The sequence below is a fragment of the Planococcus citri genome, chromosome 4, assembly GCF_950023065.1.
Source record: "Planococcus citri chromosome 4, ihPlaCitr1.1, whole genome shotgun sequence".
In the NCBI taxonomy this organism is placed as follows: Eukaryota; Metazoa; Arthropoda; class Insecta; order Hemiptera; family Pseudococcidae; genus Planococcus; species Planococcus citri.
This window is the reverse complement of record NC_088680.1, coordinates 8,189,418-8,209,051: the sequence shown is the minus strand read 5'-3', so window position 1 is coordinate 8,209,051 and position 19,634 is coordinate 8,189,418. Positions and strand designations below refer to the sequence as shown.

Genomic DNA, 19,634 nt, shown 5'->3' with positions numbered 1-19,634 from the left:
AGACGAAACCATTGATATTCGTTCTATTAGCGCCATAGCTAGGAATGATATCCGCTAACCAGTACACAAGCGCCATAGCTTCGGTTAGCTATCAATGAGTCGTTCTTCAAGAACTTGTAATGTCAAGTTACAAGTTGTTAGTTGGTAAGTACTACAACTTCCGATGTCGTCATCATCATCTACTTGGATTGATCTGCAGCTCAATCCAAGAGATGAATTAGATCCAGTACAGTTCGTGTTCAAGTTAAGTAGGCAATTCTGTCATACGAAACCTACAATACTAAATGGATCAGACATCCACGACTCGGGCATTTTCGTCGCCATAGACGATTTTATGTTCTTAGCACTGTTTCCATTGAGGATAAGTCTTTGATTCTCATCTTCCTCGGATCAGTTTCTGACAATTTAGTACAGAGGTAGGCACTTTAGGGCTTTTCTTTTCCTTTTTTTTTCCAAAATTTCCTTTATTCTGATAAGTTATTTTGATAAGTTTATTCTGATAAGTTTTATTCTGATAAGTTTCCCTTTCCCAATAAAAATCCCTTTATTTTGATAAGTTTTATTCTGATAAGTTCTCCCTTTCCCAATAAAAATCCCTTTATTCTGATAAGTTATTCTGATAAGCCCTCATAGAAAATCACTAAGGGTAAGGTACCCGAATATCGACCACCATTTTGATTTTTCAATTTACTCAGCCCCAAATTTATGTAGAAAGCCCATTGATGGCTCAAAATGACCGCCAATTATTCTAGTTTTACCCCCCAAAATTTGAACCCAAAATTTTTTTTGTTTGATTTTTGCCGATCGATTTTCTGAAAAGTGCGAAATTTAGATACTGAAAAAAAGTGCTCCTAATATCGACCACCTATAAAATGGATAGAAAGGACTGTGTGATTACGAAAAAAAAAACGATTTCAATTGAAAAAACGAGTTAAAATTAATTAAAGCAATTTACCACAAAGATTAAAATTAATTTAAACAATACGAGCACACATATTTTTTTAATTTGAGGCCTCCTCAACAGCGTTATCGCAGACCTTGTGAGCCCAGAAAAAGCACTTCGTACACTTGATCCAGATTTGGCCATTTTGGTCGTTTGAATAACGCCACCCACAGAAAGAGACCATTTTTGCCGAGTTTTAGGTTCTTTCGGCATAACTGATGGATAAATGGCAGATAAAAAATTTTTTGCATAATGATAAGCGGTGGTGGTCGAATTTAGGAGACTCTTTAAAAAAAATTTTGAAAAAAATTCACGAATACCTGCACGAAATTGTTTTCCAAACCGATGAAGTGTCTTCAAAATATGGAATCTTCTTTCTTAATTGCAATTTACAGCATTTAATTACATATAACTGCTAAAATTTAATGACGAATTGAAAAAACGCTCTAAACTTTTTTTGGACTTCTCGAAAACGTTTTTTGTGAACACCTTCGCGAATTTTGGTTTTAGAGCTATGATTTTGGTCTCAATCGATTTGTCTGTGAAAAATACACCAGGAAATATTTTTTCCGCGGAAGTCGAGGGATTTGGGGCCGAAATCGGCTGGTGGTCGATATTAGGAAGTGGTCGATATTAGGGCACCTTACCCTTACTAGCGTCATTACTAAAAAAAAAACACTAGTAACTTTTTCGGCAAGTAGCGTCACTACTACTGACAGACGTTACTAATGACTAGTAACGTTTGTCAATAGTAGTGACATGCGCAAATTTGCGCATTTTGCACTGAAAATCATGACAAAAACATGTTAATGGCAGCTATTTACTCGTAGACCCTCCTAGAACAACGAATTCTTCCCAAAAAAATTTTGAAAATCAAAAAAAATTTCATGCCTGGGGTGGGGTTCGAACCTGCAACCCTTCACTCTCTAGTTACCTGCCTAACCAACTGGGCCACTGAGGACGTTGGAAGTTGAGGTGTTTGAAACATTTATATGCACTTTTTAGCACTCTGGACTTTGAAAAATTTCAAGTTTGATGATTTTTTACAAAATTAAAACTGAGTTTTTGGTGTGTTAATATTTCTAGATAAAAATTAAATGGGTATCATACACTTGTATTCGATATTTCTTTGCGAAAATGGACCCTTCCTTATCCCCTTCCCCTCGTTCCCCCTTCCGAGGGGGCTGGTACCTCGAAATTTTTTTTTCATTTTTCGACTGGAATTTAGGCTTTATTCGCAAAAATGGACTTTTTTCCGTTCCTCTCCCCTCCTCTCACCCCCCGAGGGGGCTGGTACCTCGATTTTTTTTAATTTTTCGACTGGAATTCAGGCTTTATTCGCAAAATTCATGAATTTTTTCCGTTCCTCTCCCCTCCCCTCCCCCTCCGAATATTGAAAATATAAATGGGGCCAGAGCAACTGAGCAAGCCACAACAAAAGTTCTTGACAATTGACAATTCTTCATTTTTTTCAGGATATAATTTCTATATTTTCACAAATAACCAATTTGGCAAAAAATTGAAATGTTAAATGATTATTTCCAGATATTCGGCGAAAAAAAAGGGAGTTTTAGATTGAGGATTTCTGGTAGTTTGACTGAAATGCAGCGGAGGATCTTTTTTTGAAAAAATCCTAAAAACATCGCATTATTTTGTGATGTGAGAAGTCAATTTTGCTACTATCTAATTTTGGTCGGAGAAAGAAAAAGGAAAATGATCTGGCCCAAGCGGAAAATTTTCAAAATTATGGTTTTTGGTAATTCTTTAATTTTCACTTGTTACTAGTGTCGGCTCGATCATTAGTAGCGTTAAATCATTCACTAGTAACGTTGAGACAGTCGCTAGTATCGCCAAACTGATCGCTAGTAGCGTTGAGCTGATCGCTAGTAGTGTCAAGTCAGTCGCTAGTAGCGTCGAGCTGGTTGCTAGTAGTGTTGAGCTGGTCGCTAGTAGTGACGAGTTGGTCACTAGTAGTGACGAGTTGGTCGCTAGTAGCGTCAGTACAAGCGCTAGTAACGTTTTCGGTATCACTAGTAACTTTTTAAGAAACGCTAGTAATTTTTTGAGGTCACTAGTAGTGATTTTCTATGAGGGAGTACACAAATCAAAAAGGACAATTTTGTATCAAAATGTCCACAATTTATTCTTGGCATAATTATAATATATAAGTTATTTCACGAGTTCTTTTCTTATTTATCAACGATTGTCGAATCGTCGAATTATTGTTCTTGGTAAATCATTCCATTTACGACAAAAGTAAGTATTTCTACGGTATGAGTCAGTGTTGTTATACCGGTATTACCAGATACCAAAATACCGGGGATTTGTCCCGGTATTGGGGCGGTATTCCCAATACCAGTGGTTACCAATGGGAACTGGTATGTCTTCCTGGTATACCAATACCGTATACCGGGAACAATTGGATTTTTCCCAGTTTACCAATACCGCATACCAAGTTCTGTAATGAGAGTACCAGATACCAAGTACCAATACCAATGGCAAAATCATAGATACCAAATACCGAATACCAATACCAATGCAGGGAACATGAATACCAAGTACCCAATACCACATACCAATACCAGAAACTCAATATGGTATACCCATTACCAAATACCGGTATCAGATATTAACTGCTGCATACCAATACCGCGTAATTTACCGGTATTTTACCGGTATCCGCAATGTAATGTTCAAAAAAATTTTTTTTTTGATATTTTGGAATTTTTAAGGGTGTATGGTGCAGGTGGGGCTTGTATTTCACTCTAGAGAGGATAAAAGACAATAAAAAATTTTAGAGTAGATTTTGTACTAATTATTTCATAAAAATGCTGGTAAAATTATTGCTAGAGATGGTAGAGTGAAAATTTTCAACAAAAAAATTGGTTTGCAAACAAAAAGTGCTTCTATTTGTATGTTTTTATTGAATTTTCGTCATCTAGAGGATCCCTCTCCACCCCAAGTCACTAATTTTTGAAGAAAAAAAAATATTTGCCTCACTATTACCAGACCGGATACCCAAAAACCGGGGATTTGCCGCGGTATTGGGATGGTATTCCCAATACCAGGAGATACCAATAAAAAATGGTTCATCTTCCCGGTATACCAATACCATGTACCAGGAAAAATTGGATGTTTCCCAGTGTACCAATACCGGATACCAAGTTCTACAATGAGGGTACCAAATACCAAGTACCAATACCTATACCAAAATCATAGATACCGAATACCAAATACCAATACCAATACCACTCTATACCAATACCATATACCAATCCCCAATACCACAATTCAACAATACCGATACCATATACCGATCCCAATACCACAATTAAATTTTACCAATACCATGTACCAATCCCAGTACCACACTTTTTTTTTGGTATACCAGTTTACCGCGGTACATACTGTGGTGCGGTATAACAACCCTGGTATGAGTAAATATGGTATTTTGGCGTTTGAGACTACACAGATTCGTACAATATACGAAGTATTGTATCGTGTCCCCACGACAAATATAAATAAATTTAAATATTCCGGTGGGAATTAGGAATAATTCCTCGTCCGCGATTCATACGACCCTAAGATTATTGCACTGAGCTATCATCCGAATCGCGAGAGATATTAATTATATGCACACGACCACATCCATTAGAACTAGGAGAGTGCATAATAGGATATCCAGTACACTGAAGTGGATATGAGGTTATTAGTTACAATTAAGTTGTGTATCGTCGGCTCTCATATCTTCAAAGAAATCAGAAATTCCAAAAATCAAAAACCTCAAAACCTCAAAACGAAAAAATTTTCAGAATTTTTTGTTTTATGGTAGTTTTTGATTGGGTTCCAGTTTTTTCTCCCACCACAAGATTTTCATTTCAAAGGTTGGCGGGTCTTGCGCCAGGAGTGAAATAATTATGTTATTAAATATTTGGCTCAGATTGAGCAAAAATGGATCAGTCTGATCAAAAATTTGAAAATTCAAGTAAAAAATTTCGGTCACAAACATCGTCGGTTTCTGTGCCAGGAATGAAAAATTTCACAGTCAATTTATCTCACAATGAGCAGGAACGATTCAATTCACAAGTACTCGTATCTGAGAATTTGTGAATGAAAATTTTCAATCACAAAGACTGGCGGATTCTGCGCCAGGAATGAAAAATTCCCTCCAATTTGCATTGATACAAACAGGAAGGGAGTTTACAAGAATCGGTATGTTTGTGATTAAAAATGCTGATTACTAATTGAAGGTGGGTTCTGCGCCAGGAATGAAATATGTCACCTTCAATTTATCTCATAATGAGCAGGAACATGAAAATTTGTTGATGACAAATTTTGAAAACAAAGGTTGCTGGGTCCTGGGCCGGGAGTGAAACAATTTCACCTTCCATTTGCCTCAGAATTTATTGTGGTGTATTTTCAATCAAAAATGCAGGCGTATATTGTGCACTAGGAATGATGAATTTCATCATTAGTTTACCTCAGATCGAGGGAGAAAGGCCCAATTTACAATAAAAATCTGAAAATTTGTGGTGAAAAGCTTTATGGTCACAATAGTCGGTGGATTCTGCGCCAGGAATTGAAACATTTGCCTCTCAAATTACCTCAGTGCAAGCATGAAGAAAGTCCCAGCTTACCAGAATCTGTTAATTTATAGTGAAAAATATAAGTGAATCATTTGCGAACAAATCAAATCATCACGAACGAATTGATTGATTGTTGGTGAATCATTCGCGAACAAATTTATTTCTATATGTGACTCGTTCGCGAACAAATCTATTCATTTACCTAATTTTTGGTGAATCGTTCGCGAACGAATTCATTAGTATAATTGTTTGCGAGTCATTCGCGAACGAATTGAATAATTTTTTGGTGAAAGTACTGTAGAGGAAATAAAGTGAATTTCATTATTTTTGAGCCATATATAAACTCGTAAAATTGTGTAAACATGTTACACTCATCAACGAGTAAATACCACCACCTTTCAATTTATCTATTCCTTAAACTGAAATGAAACCGAATCCACGAGCTAATAAAGACACTCTTGATATCGTTAGAAAAAAGGGTTTCGTTTGCTTCCAAGAAAAAAAAAAAAAAATAACTGAAAAATCCGTTACCATAATAACGAGTTAATATTCTTCGAATGTTGAAAGAATTTAAGTGGGCCTTTCTCAGCTCTGACAATAAAAATTCATCGTTAAAACGAGAGAGAGAATAGCGTTGCGGCTGTAATAAAATACCACCACGATTACGATTACATAACTAAGTTGGAAGTTTTTAATGTCCCGCGTATCCTGTTTTTGTTATACCAATTAAGCTTATTTTTCCTTTTTATTTGGCTTTTTTCCTTATTTCATTTCTGCACGAGCGACCAAGAGGCATCTTTCAATTCGAAACAGATCTGTACAATTCTCAGTTATAATACTTATTGCTGCGGTTAAATACTTAACCCAATTCGTATACAAAAGGGTGAAAAACAACAAGATGGCAGCAAAAAATAATAATAACTCGTCGATAATTACGACGACGTACTGTATAGGTATATTCAAAAAGACACAAAATATACGATCGATTCCGAATAGAAAGTTTTTCAACAAGCTTTTAATGTCGTCTATATAGATAATAATCGCAGTCGCTGCTGATGCTGTAATTTCCTCCAAGGGTGGAACAAGTATAACAGGGGACGGTTTTTTTTAACCACTGGCGAAGAAAAGTGGGAATTTTATTATTTGTTTTCGCGGAGAAAATATAATTTTTATTGATACGGCCACAACAGCAGCAGCTTGGACGCGGACGGTTGGTGGAGGATTATTTTGCAACTAGAACGAGGGAGCAGGAAGAGGCCTCGTTGAGGTACCATTTTAAAGTAATTAAGTTTAAAAATGAAGCATCGAAGCACTTATTTTAATTAAACTTTTTAATGTGCGGTATATTTTTGTCGACGACTGAAAAAGCGCGGGATGCGGGAGTCGCTATGACGATGAAGATGGTACAATTTTTTCCATGCATTAAAAAAATTTAATTTTAGGCTTCATCGTTCAGGCAGGAGAGGCTTTTATTACAAGATAGCGAATGGGTTTACGACTACAGAGTGTAGTGTGTCTAAAAATGCCCACTTGATAAGAAATTTAACTCAATGAAATGACGTACGAATTGCTTCAACTTGCAGGTTTATTAGATAAATGTACGAGAAGCAACATATAACAGGTCGAATTGAGCTTATTACCTACGTGGAGGTTGTTTGGCTCCTGTATCGGTACTATTTTTGGTATCTATTGGGAAAGAGCACGATATAGTGTCTCGAAGGTGTTACAGTTTCCAAGATAGATGATGCCAGAGGTCTGAGGTTATTTTAGTCGAAAATATACGAGTGTATTGAGATTTGCTCAGATTAATGGTCGTGCTCGTTGCTCGAGGTGTTTTATACACGTACAAACGTTACTCGTTTGTGTGTAGTTATCATTATAATACCTGTGGCTGTAAATTGCGTGAAAAGTGAGATGAGAAGCATTTTGCAGTATCGTGTATTTTACCCCCATTTTCAACGAATTACTTTCAAACATTTTCTCGTGTCTTAGAAAAAAAAAATGGACCAAGTGAATCGATACAAGATTGACATTTAATGTAGGATCAATACTCGAACGACGACGAGTAAGTATTTTTACAAAACGTCAGCGAGATTTTAATTCTTGACCCTGCGTGTGGAAAAGACCTACAATCGGTGAAAGGTTAGTTGAAACAAAAAAAAGATAATCCAATATCGTATATGTTCGAATATATCACCCTTAATAGATTCTACGAGTGAGACTATTTCAGTGCAAAGAATTAGTTCGAGAGGGTGGTTGAAAAAATACCCACATCAGGTTGTGAAGCTCGACTAAAAAGCATGAAGAAAAAACACACACTACGGTATTAAATGTAAACGCAGTGTAGGGGTAGGTAGGTATGTGACGCGGAAAGAACGAGCGTGAAAAAAAAAGGTTAAATCGACTAAAATATTCAGTAGTCCATTAAAGTAAATTATTATTCGTACACGTTAACAAGCGCACGTCAGTCGACATTACCTGTGTGACGTTACAGTAGGTAATGATGAACGACAGAAGGGGGCAGGGGAGAGGTTGAGGTACCTACTTAGCTACCTAACTACGTATACGTATACGTATGTATAGTCGAGTGAAGAGAAGAGCTACCTATATGGTACACACGATAAGTATGTTGTGGAAAAAAACAGACCTCAAATTAACGTACGCCAACGTGTGTCGAATGTTAATAGTTTATTCGGGATGAAGACGATGCTATAATGTTGAACTTGAAGTTAAATGAGATAGGATGTGGTGTTTTAGTTTAAATTGGGCAAATAATTTTGGAAAACCATTGATCAAATTACGTGCTAAATTTCATCTTCGCTACGTCGAATTTTCCTGTCAATTTTGTAATAGGATACGAGAATTTTTTTCAAACTGAAAAATGAAAAAATCTGCAGGGAATTGTAGGATGACTAAAAATCACCATCAATGAATGAGAGGGTAAGAGGGGGAGGGGGTTTTTAAAATACATATTTCAACAAAATGAATAGAATACTTGCATTGATAAAACGCGTTGAAAGTTTTAAAAATCCGAAGAAGTTTTATGAAATGTCTTCAAAATTGGAGGAAAATCATTTTAAATTGTTATAACATTTCAAAGAATCTATGAATGCTCGAAATTTGTTCAATTACTGGGAGGATCAGTGAGAAAGAAAGCTTGACATATTTTGATGAATTTCAAAAAAATATAATAAAAATTAGGTACCTACTGAAAATTTGTGGTGAAAATATTTGGATCTTCATGAGGTGGCGGGTTCTGCGCCAGGAATGAAAAAATTCGCCAAAAGTATGCCTCAGATTGAGCCAAAATGGACCAGTCTACAAAAATTTGAAAAATTTCCGAATTTCTGATACTCCTGGACAAAAGCGACGACATGAGGAGACTCAGGAGAGTCCACACGTTGGACCTAATTAGTCTCCAAGTGCAGTACTGTACTGATGGTAATTAAATGTAAATTTTAGGTCATTGATTTTATATTTACATAGTTCCTTAAATGAATAATTTGAAACAAAAACCACTTTGCCTCATATCGAGCCAAAATGGACCAGTTAACAAATTTAGGTAGGTATGTATTTGAAAAGAGTGAAAAATTTTGATCACAAAGATTGGCGGGTTCTTCTGTGCCAGGAATTAAAAATATGGAGGAGAAGGTACAATTATGGACCCAGGTAAAAATATGGACCCCCCATGGTTTAGTGTACAACCACTAGCGCTACGGTCATGCTGGGTACTAAAAATTATATGTACTAGTAGTGTAGTATCGATGATCTATGTACTTATTTCGGATTCATGCAAACTTGGGTGTCTCTCATCAGCAATTGTTTTTTTTTGCGCATTATTTTCTTGCCAATGGAAAATTTTACAAGTTTTTCATTCAGTAATTCATCAACTTCAAATAAAGTTTGGAAAAAAAATTATTAGCGAAGTAAGTAGCTTACAATGTGTACTTTCAAAATATGCTTTCATATTTGTCTGTACTTCAACTGATTTTCATAATTTTTTTCATTTTTCATAAACTGAGCCGATTTTTTGCATTGGTATAAAAAATATGGACCCCTAAATTTTTTTACCTAATTTTGATTCAATATTTTTTAGAATGTCGAGAAAAGTGTTATTAACAAAGAAGACAAGTCCAAAGTGTCGAAAATGGAACCGTGATTTTTTCATTTTTCATAAACTTGGCCATTTTTTGCATGGGTATAAATATGGACCCCTAAATTTTTTTTCATCTAATTTTGATTCAATGGCTTTTAGAATACCGAGAAAAGTGTTACATATTAATAAAGAAGACAAGTCCAAAGCATCGAAAAACATCATTAAGTAAATAAATTGTTGTTCAATTTTCTGAAATTTTCATTAATTTTTTGAAGGGGGTCCATATTTGTACCCGAGTCCATATTTGTACCATTTTATGTCACTTTTCTAAATTTCAAATTTCTCCGTGAGTTTTCAACAAAAAAAATAAATTTTTTCACACAATATACTAGAGTCTTTGGCCTTTCGAATGGTGTACTCGAAAATTTTTTTTGATAATTTTTTCTACCCTTTAAAGCCAAAAAGCTAGAGGGCACAGTGGGCTGTGAGCACCCTCAAAACGGGCGTAATTCAAAAACTTACAATAAACCCAAAAACAATTGTAAAATGATATCCTCCCTTATGTTTTTGGGGTCGCAGAATACGAATTTGATAATATTTTTTTTGTAGGGGTATGGGGTGGGGGAGTGAGGGGGGTCAAAAATTCAAAATTTGACCATAATGACGTGTGATATGTCGAAATGTATGTTTTCGAGGGTGTAGATCACGAATCTGACAATATTTTTTTCGTAGGGGTGAATGTTGAGGGATGAAAGGGGTAAAAACGGTGAAAAATTCAAAATTTGATTATAATGATGTGTGATACGTCAAAATGTACCAAGTAGGTATGAATAATTTAACTGAAAGTAAGTACATTCCATCAATTTACTGGATTTTAGTTTTTATAATGTAATTATAGAGATAAGATTCATCTTGAAACTCCGTTTTTCTCCTACTCGACTGCACAAATTGGAATAGAACAAATTTTCTCACGTACTCTCACGGGAAATTCCAGTGGGTGGTAATACTTGAGATAGTGTATTTCAAGATGTCAATTGCCATTTTTGACCGAAAGTGACCCAACGACCCCCATAGTCGATTGCAGTAAAAAATCATAGTGAATTTTGTTAAAAAGTTACAAATTTTTGTCTTAGTAGGACTTTGACGGCTCCCCAACATTCTTCATCCCACACCCTTCACCCCTCCTACACCCTCGAAAACGTACATTTTGACATATCACACGTCATTATAGTCAAATTTTGAATTTTTCGTTGTTTTCACCCCCTTCGTCCCCCAGCATTCACTCCTACGAAAAAAATATTGTAAACTTCGTCATCTACACCCTCAAAAACATACATTACGACATATCACACATTATTATGGTCAAATTTTGAATTTTTCACCCCCTTCATCCCCCACCATTCACCCCTACGAAAAAAATATTGTCAGATTCGTGATCTACACCCTCGAAAACATACATTTCGACACATCATACGTCATTATAATCTAATTTTGAATTATTCACTGTTTTCACCCCTTTCATCCCCCACCATTCACCCCTACGGAAAAAATATTGTCAGATTCGTGATCTACACCCTCGAAAACATACATTTCGACATATCACACGTCATTATGGCCAAATTTTGAATTTTTGACCCACCCCAGCCCCCCACCCCATACCCCTACAAAAAATTATTGTCAAATTCGTATTCTGCGACCCCAAAAACATAAGGGAGGATATCATTTTACAATTGTTTTTGGGTTTATTGTAAGTTTTTGAATTACGCCCGTTTTGAGGGTGCTCACAGCCCAATGTGGAGGGGGTCCATATTTGTACCTTCTCCTCTAGCATTAATGTCATCTCAGAATGAGCGAGCATAGATTAACTCACAAGAATCTGCAAATTTATGATGAATAAATTTCATCACAAAGGGTGGCGGGTTCTGCGCCAGGAATGAAAAAGTTCACTTCGGATCAAGCTAAAATTGGCCAACTTATCTACTAAAAATCTAAAACTTCGGATGAGAAATTTTGGTCGCAAAGGTCGGAGGATTCTACGCCGGGAATTAGAAAATTTCACCTCCTGTTCGCCTCAGAGTAAGCAGTAACAATCCAGTTTGCAAAAATCTGGTGACTTGGGACGACAAATTTTTATAACGAAGGTTGGCAGGTTCTGCACAAGGGAAGCTAAAGTTCTCCTACAATACCCTCAAAAAAAATGAACAGGAAGGAAAGAAGATTGTAAGTAAAATTTGTCCTCCGATTTGCCTCCAAACATACAGGAAAGGTCCAGTTCAGAAGAATTTGAAAATTAATGAAAAATTTTGATCATCAAGGAAGGCGGGTTCTGCGCCAGGAGTGAAAAATTTCATCCGAAGTTTGCCTCTGATCAAGCAGAAAAAATGGACTAGTTTACAAAACGTTTTAAATTTGTTGAAAAATGTTGTTCACAAAAACACTTAATTCATTTCAAAAAAATGAGCAGGGACTGTCCAATACACCAGAATCTGAAAATTCATGCCGACATATTTCAATCACACAGGTTGGCGGGTTCTGCGCCAGGAGTGAAAAATTTCACCAAAAGTTTGACTTTGGTGGAGCAGAAATGGATCAGTGTGATCAAAAATTTGAAAATTTGAGTGAAAAATTTTGGTCAAAAATGTTGGTGGGTTCTGCGCCAGGAATGAAAAATTTCAACATCAATTTATCTCACAATGAGCAGGAATGGCCAGATTCATACGAATCTGAGAATTTTTGAGCGAAAATTTTCAATCCCAAAGGCTGGTGGATTCTGCGCCAGGAATGAAAAATGTATCCTCCAATTTGCATTAAAACCAACAGGAATTGCTTAGTTTACAAGAATCTGAAAATTTATGATGAAAAATGTTGATCATCAAGGAAGGCGGGTTCTGCGCCAGGAATGAAAAAGCTACCTTAAATTTATCTCATTAATGAGCAAGAACGGTCGAATTCACAGGAACTTGAAAATGTATGGGTGAAAAACTTTCAATCAAAAGTGCTGGCGGATTCTGCGCCAGGAATGAAAAATTTGTTTCCTCTTCAATTTGTTTCAGCATAAGCAGGAAGAACGCAGCTTATGAGAATCTGAGAAATGACAGTGAAAAATGTCGATCACAAAGGTTGGCGGGTTCTGCGCCAGGAATACGAAATTTATCCTCCAATTGGCTCACGATGAACAGGGAAGGAAGAAGATGCTCAGTTTCTTTTTCTTTCATGCATAAAAAATAGGAATCTAGAGGTAGGAAATTTTTTGCTGTTTGCTTTTTTTGCTTTTGTGACAATATAATTTTATTGCTATTTGTATGTATTTACACTTGTTACAGGATGTGCTCCAAAAGTTGAAGAAATTATCATCAAAAGTCTTACTGAAGAAGTCTCTGAAGAGTTTCAATCGAAAATTTTCGTTACAATGTATTGAAGGGGGCCGGGGGGGGGGTTCTGCATCAGGAACTGGAAATCAACTTCTCAATTTCTTTAGGGGGGAACATTTTGACTGGCATTCTATGACTTGAGTAAAACCAAGCCAGATATAAATATTGTGTGTCCAAAACCTAAAAAAAAAAAAAAAAAAAAAACTGCGTGAATAATCATTTTATCTTGACCACTCTTTCTCTTCTACCCCTGCCTTCCCCCCTCTAACCTCTTTCCCACCCCTCTCAAAAAACTTCCAGTTCCAGGCCATTTCGGAACCTCTAGCAAGTTTTAATTTTTTTCACAGAAACTTCAGACTGCCCCAATAAAGGCCAAAAATTGACTTGGCTCCTGATAATTTTTCTGATTTTGGTGTTTATTCACCAAAAAATTTTAGAAGTTTCACTTCAGAAGTAAATTCTCAACCAATTTGTAAGTTCTAGAAAAGAACTGAAAAAAAAATAAAAATTTTCAAAAATGGCATACCTAAGTCTAGAGAGATTTTAATTTGTTGAGATGGAAATATTTTGGAGTCTCCAGAACAATTTGAAACCCTTTTAGTTTCATTCAAGTCACTGATTGTGGGTTCAATAGATTCTCATAGTAAGCAAATTGAAAATACTTGATTTGATTTTTTCATTCCTGGCGCAGAACTCACCTACCTACGTATTTAGCTAATATTTTTTCAATATTCATGGAGCGGAGAGAAGTATTTTGAAATGTATGTTAAGACATAAGATGAATGTGTCTACAAAGTTCTAATGGGAAATTTTAAGAACTAAAACTAATTTTTGAGGTTTGAGTCGATCTTTGAAAATATGAAAATTTTGGAATAGGTAGGTAGCTGTTGTCACTGAAATGTTTAAACTTTTTCATATTTTCTCTTCAAAAAAACAAACCTGCGTGAATAATAACTTCATTCCAACCAGTTTCTTCCCCTCCCTTCATGATCATAAAGATGGGCGGATTCTGCGCCAGGAATGAAAAATGTATCCTTCAATAATTTTGTCTCAGAATGAGCAGCAACGATCCAGTTCACAATCGTGACATCATTTGCATCCAATGATATCTGACCACATCTGATCTGATCAGAAAAAAAAGATCGGAGTTTTGATCGGATTAGATCTGTTCATGCTTCATCAGATTCAATGGAATGGGTCTGACCGGAGCTGATTATTTGATGTCATCAGATTCGATTGGATCAGGCCAAATCTTGTCAGGTCACATTACATCTATGAAATGCTCAGACCTAATTTCATCTCATCAGAAAAAATTACATCAGTTCGACCAAAACTGTTGTCTGATTACATCTGATCAGGTGTAATCAGATCCAAAAAATCAGAGTTTTGATCGGATTAGGTCTGTTTATGCTTCATCAGATCCAATGGAATGGGCCTGGCCAGAGCTGATTAATTGATCAAATGTAATCAGACAACAGTTTTGATCGGACTGATCTAATTTTTTTTTGATGAGATGAAATTATGTGATCAGAATAGATTGAGCAGACCTGATCTGATCAGGACATCATCCGCATCCAATCATATCTGAACAGATCTAATCAGATCAGAGTTTTGGTAGGTTCGTTTATGTTCATGTTTTATCAGATTCAATGGGATGAGCCTGACTTGTGCTGACTAACCTAAAGAGATCAGATCAGGCTGAATCAATCAAACCTGATTCAATCCGGGCATTCCTTGGATCCAATCACACCTGATCAGATGTAATCAGATCAGCATTCTGGTCGGATTATTTCTATTCAGACTGATCAGACTTGATTGATCAGAACAGATCAGATTTTTTATCAAAAAAGATTCTTTCAGACCCCATCAAACCCATAATCATTTCCTCCTTGGTGCTCAGATTAAAATTCTGATTCTATTCCTGACTTGATCGGATACAATAAATTCCCTTGGGTGAGTAGATCTGATTAGTTTCCATCATAAGGTTTATCTGAGAAGATGAAATTATCTACCCAGACATAAGGGGCCCGACCCAGATTACTTCACACTTGTCTGATTCAATTCGAAGGGATTCAATCAGATCTGGATTTTTCTCACATTTCCAGTTTGATCATATAGGTACTTATCAGATCTGTTCTGATCCAATAATTTTTGTCTTTGAAAATTGGCGATTGGTTAAATTATTAAAATAGATCATACGAACTGTCTAAAATTAGCCAATACAATAGGTGGTAATAATATAGTTTTAAATCAAAATAATGTTTAAATCACTCACCATCATTATTATTCGAAACATTATCGTTACTGACAGTCTGATAATACTGATGATCCGATATCGCAACCGGCGTAGCAGCATTCTCAATATACACATCTTCATTACCATCATCGGAATTATCAAAATACTGCACAGATACATTCAACGGCGTACCAGGACCTTCAATGTAAATATTATCCGTATCATTGCTCACATTACCACCACCGTCTTCTCCATTTCTCGAAGACGGCTCCACCACAACAACCGTATCCGCAGCATTCGACTCGTTTTCGTCGCTATTCCACATCTCGTTCATTTCAGCCTGGTATTTGGCGGCCCATTTCTTCACCATATAACAACGCGGCATAATTGGACGCAGCTCGCAGCAAATACCAGTATAACACAAGGAAGGAGTATTACGAGTATACTCGTATTTTTGAGCACAACAATAAAACAATAAAGAAAGGAGAGAAAATAATCAAACAAAATAATAATACAAGGGTAGGTAAAATTTACGCACAGTTTGTCTCTCTCGTGACGATGATAACGACGACGCAACAAACACAAGGGGTAAAAATAAATCAGTCTTTGGTATATCGAGTTTATTATTGCTTTCGGGTAAGAAGAAGGAGGGGGAAAAGAAAAACAACGGGTTGAAGAAGAAATAAAAAATAGACTAGAAGAAGACAGGAAAGAAGATTCGCAGAGATAGAAAGAAACTGCGTTAAAGGTAATCAGGCTTTTAGGCTCAATTGTGAAAATGGATACGTTGCCAACTCTAGTTGAATTTTTTTTCTTCTTTTTTTCTTCCTAGCAGTTGAGCACATCCGCGCGTATTCCTATCGGGTAATATCACAGATTATGGCTGTGGGTATATCACAGACTATATCAAAGACTAGAGAAAAACAGTGACTGGAGAATAATACAAGTATTAGTGAAACACGCTGCGAAATTCTGTCGAGCAGCGCGACGAACAATGCTGACTCGGAATACTCTTCATAATTTCACGTAGCTCGAGAACGATGTGAAATTATTGCACAACGATTCGAATAAACAATACGTACTGCCGGTGATAAAATTATCTCAATTTTCAAACTTATATTTTATCGTATGATATATGCGAAGACAACGTCGAAGAGTCGAAGATGAACGAGTGAAACAGCAGCAACAAGTACTATTACAGGTGTGAAGTTTCTCTCCAGCAGCAGCAGTAGCAGCTCAAGAAGACAGCAACAGCAGCAGCGGTGACGACGAAGAAGGCGCGGTTCTTGAAATTTATGCGAGTGATCTTTGCGAAATACTCGAACAAAAGAACCAAAGGCACAGGCAGAAACGCAGAAACAAAAGAGACAGTAGAAAGTGAGAATCTATATGCGAAGTATTAAAGTATAAGAAGAGAAACGACTGCTGCGACCGTGTCGAAGACGACGTTGCTTTTCTCACAATCAGTCCCACTATATACGCAGACGAGGGGCTGATGAGGTGTTTTTCGCGGCTCGGCTGCAGAACCAACAACAGGTGTTCACAATGCGTATATAACTAGCACCTAATGAATGAGGAAGCCTTTCATCTGGCGATGCGATGTGTAGAGCTGGTGTAGGTATATACGTATAGGAGAGCGAAATGAACACACGCAGAAAGTGAGACAGGACGAGGTGAAAATTCAACGGCAGAGAAAGAGCTTTTGTCGAGGTGTGTGTGTGTAGTATTAAGGTAAGGTAGCTGTGTCGATGTGTAGGTACGTGTGTATTATGTGGAGAGAAAGGTATACGTTCTCGTCGGGTTGAAACCCTCAATAATTCATCGTCGCTCGATGTTTTCCGCTTGTTTTTCCCTCTTATTTATGGTTAGCTCTTCGGGCTGTTGCCGCGCCTTTTTCTACTGCGCTTTTTCCTCGTCTCAGTTGACTTGCGGAAAAACAGCCTGGACGGCGAGCCGTTCGACGAGAAAATCCTGCCAACAGAAAGCAAAGAATACAAGGTATGAATAAATCAAAGCTTTTTGTTTAATGAGCACCGCTACCTCCCTCATGTCGTCGTCGTCGACTCGATGCTATAGTGTGTGGTGGTGGTGATGGTAGTGTTTCGTATAGAGGTATTTTGTAGGCTGAGGGAGTTCTACGCGAGGCCAGGATGATGTGAAATATTTATAATATATTCGAAGGATGAAAATCAAATCCCAAAAAAGCGCGGATTTGAGGGGGAAAAAATCTCTGCAGCCCTTCGAGTAAGTTTAGTCAATGTAACTTGTGCCATTACCAGAGTTATAAAAATTAAAAGGTGAAAGCTGATTGTTGAAAATTCATCCGGATTTTTAAAATGAATTCCCCTGTTTTTGAGATAGGCCATTTTTCTAAAATTATCATAAAATTCGTGTTTGTTATGGGAATGTCTCTAGTAGGTGCCTACAACATACTAAAAGGTTGAGAAAATGGGCTCACATGGAGCTGAAAAAATTAATTTTATGCCTACCTACTTAATAATTGTAAAAAGGGAATCTTATCTCAAAAACGAGGGGGAGGGGTCTGAAACTATCCCCACGCAGGGTGCTCCATGGTACTCACCTTCTAAGCTAATATCTACACTGAAGCTCTCGAGGGCAAATTCACCCTTTGATCATCATCAAAATCGATTTTTACAATAAGTTCTGGTTTTCTGGTCTTTTCTCTGGGTTTTAAAATTTTTAACCAAGATTCAGTACTCAAAAAAAATCTTAAAAAATTACTGAAAATAATACGGTCTAAAACACAGTTTTTGATGAGGAAATTTTGCCCGAAACTCTTTTAGGTGCTGAGCTAGGGCAATTCAAAATTTTCTTATGAGCTTTTTGGCTAGAATTCAGTGTAAAAAATATCTGAAAAAATTTCCAAGTCTCCGAATTTCCTTGAATGTAGAGGGAGGGGGAGAGGAAGACAACTTAAGAATGTTTTTTTGAGTTTCTAAAGATATCTTTGGATTATATTCAAAATCCGAGCAGAGGGTCGATTCATCACTCTTAAACTAAGGGTAGGTAGGTATACCTCTTGATGGTGGTTCTGGTGAAGAGAGGGGGTAGGAGAAGTGCAATTTAAATATTGACTCGATATTTGTGTTCAGAGGCATCGAATCATACAAAAATGACACCTTTATCATCAAAATTGATTTTTTGAAAAAAATTATGTTTTTACTCGTCCCCCTCCAATTTTTCTAATTTTTGACTACGGCCCACCCAGAAATTGTTTCTGAAAAATATAAATTTTGGAGGGGAAGGGGAGGCCAATAACACGTTTAAACATTTCAGTTTTGTAAGTGTGCTCATTTATGTATTATCATAAATCTATCTACCTAAAAAAATAAACATAGTTGAAAAACATCATTTTAAGGAGAAATTATAGGTGGGGGGGGGAGAGTTGTGAATGTTTTGAGGGATGACCGTCATCATAAGTACTAAAAAATTGCAAAAATTGGTTCTCAAGGAGCTGAGATTACTTTTTAAATTTTTATTTCTCAAAAAGGGGGATATCTTAAAACTAAGGGGGAGGGGGTGTTGGGGTCTAAAATTTTGCACGTGAATTCTTCTCGATGATACCTTATCATGCAAATATCAACCCCAAAGCTCTCAGGGGCCAAATCACCATTCTTATTCTCCTATTGGCCTTCGACTCTTCTATCAAAAAAACTACTTCCTTGAGAATTTTGATGAAAGAACATTACAATTTCTTGTCAACTCGCCAAAAATTGACACTCTCTGAGAATTTTGATAGGAATTGTGAATTTTTTGACAACTTTTGTGAAAACAGGGTTTATCGAGACAAGAACAGGACTTTTTGGAAATTTTGGCGAAATAGGTCCTTTTTAAATATTTTAACAAAATGAATTTTTTTAAGAAACAATTTTGACAAAAATGGAAATTTTTTAACAATTGTTTCTAAGATGGGTACTTCTTGACTATTTCCCAAGAAATTTACGTTTTTGAGATTTTCCCCCCAAAAATAATACCTACTTTTTGACTTGGGCAAATTTGGCATAAATGGGACTTTTTTTGGCCATTTTGAAACAGAAAAAACGCACAAATCAATTCTTTCTGGACATTTGGAGGGGTGAAGGAGGAGGGAGGGGAATATGGACTTACAACTTTCGAGAATTCTTGAAAATCTATCATTCAAATTTTAAGAAATGTTCGAGTCAAAAAACGCACCAATTCCGGTTTTTGGAATAGGTTGATATCAGTTTTAGTACGAATTTTGATCATTTTTATAGAATAAATAGGCACCTAAATTTTTTCAATAACCTCTTTTTCCTTTTTCAAAATTCACCAAAAATCAAAAAAATGAATTTGAGCAGCCGAAATTTGGGTTATGGGGTTTCAAGTCATGCTATTTTGAAAAATCACAGTCCTATTCAAA

General features: G+C 36.4%; 1 protein-coding gene across 1 annotated transcript in view; it reads right to left on the bottom strand.

Annotated features, from left to right (window-relative positions):
- The window catches only part of LOC135843372 (zinc finger and SCAN domain-containing protein 30-like), a 57,047-nt gene extending 39,848 nt beyond the window's left edge, over nt 1-17,199 (bottom strand). Inside the window, exon 1 of the mRNA XM_065361238.1 lies at nt 15,272-17,199. Within this exon, the coding sequence (XP_065217310.1) occupies nt 15,272-15,617 (346 nt within the window). The 5' untranslated portion in view covers nt 15,618-17,199. The remainder of the gene's footprint in view (nt 1-15,271) is intronic.
- Nucleotides 17,200-19,634: the final 2,435 nt, after the last annotated feature.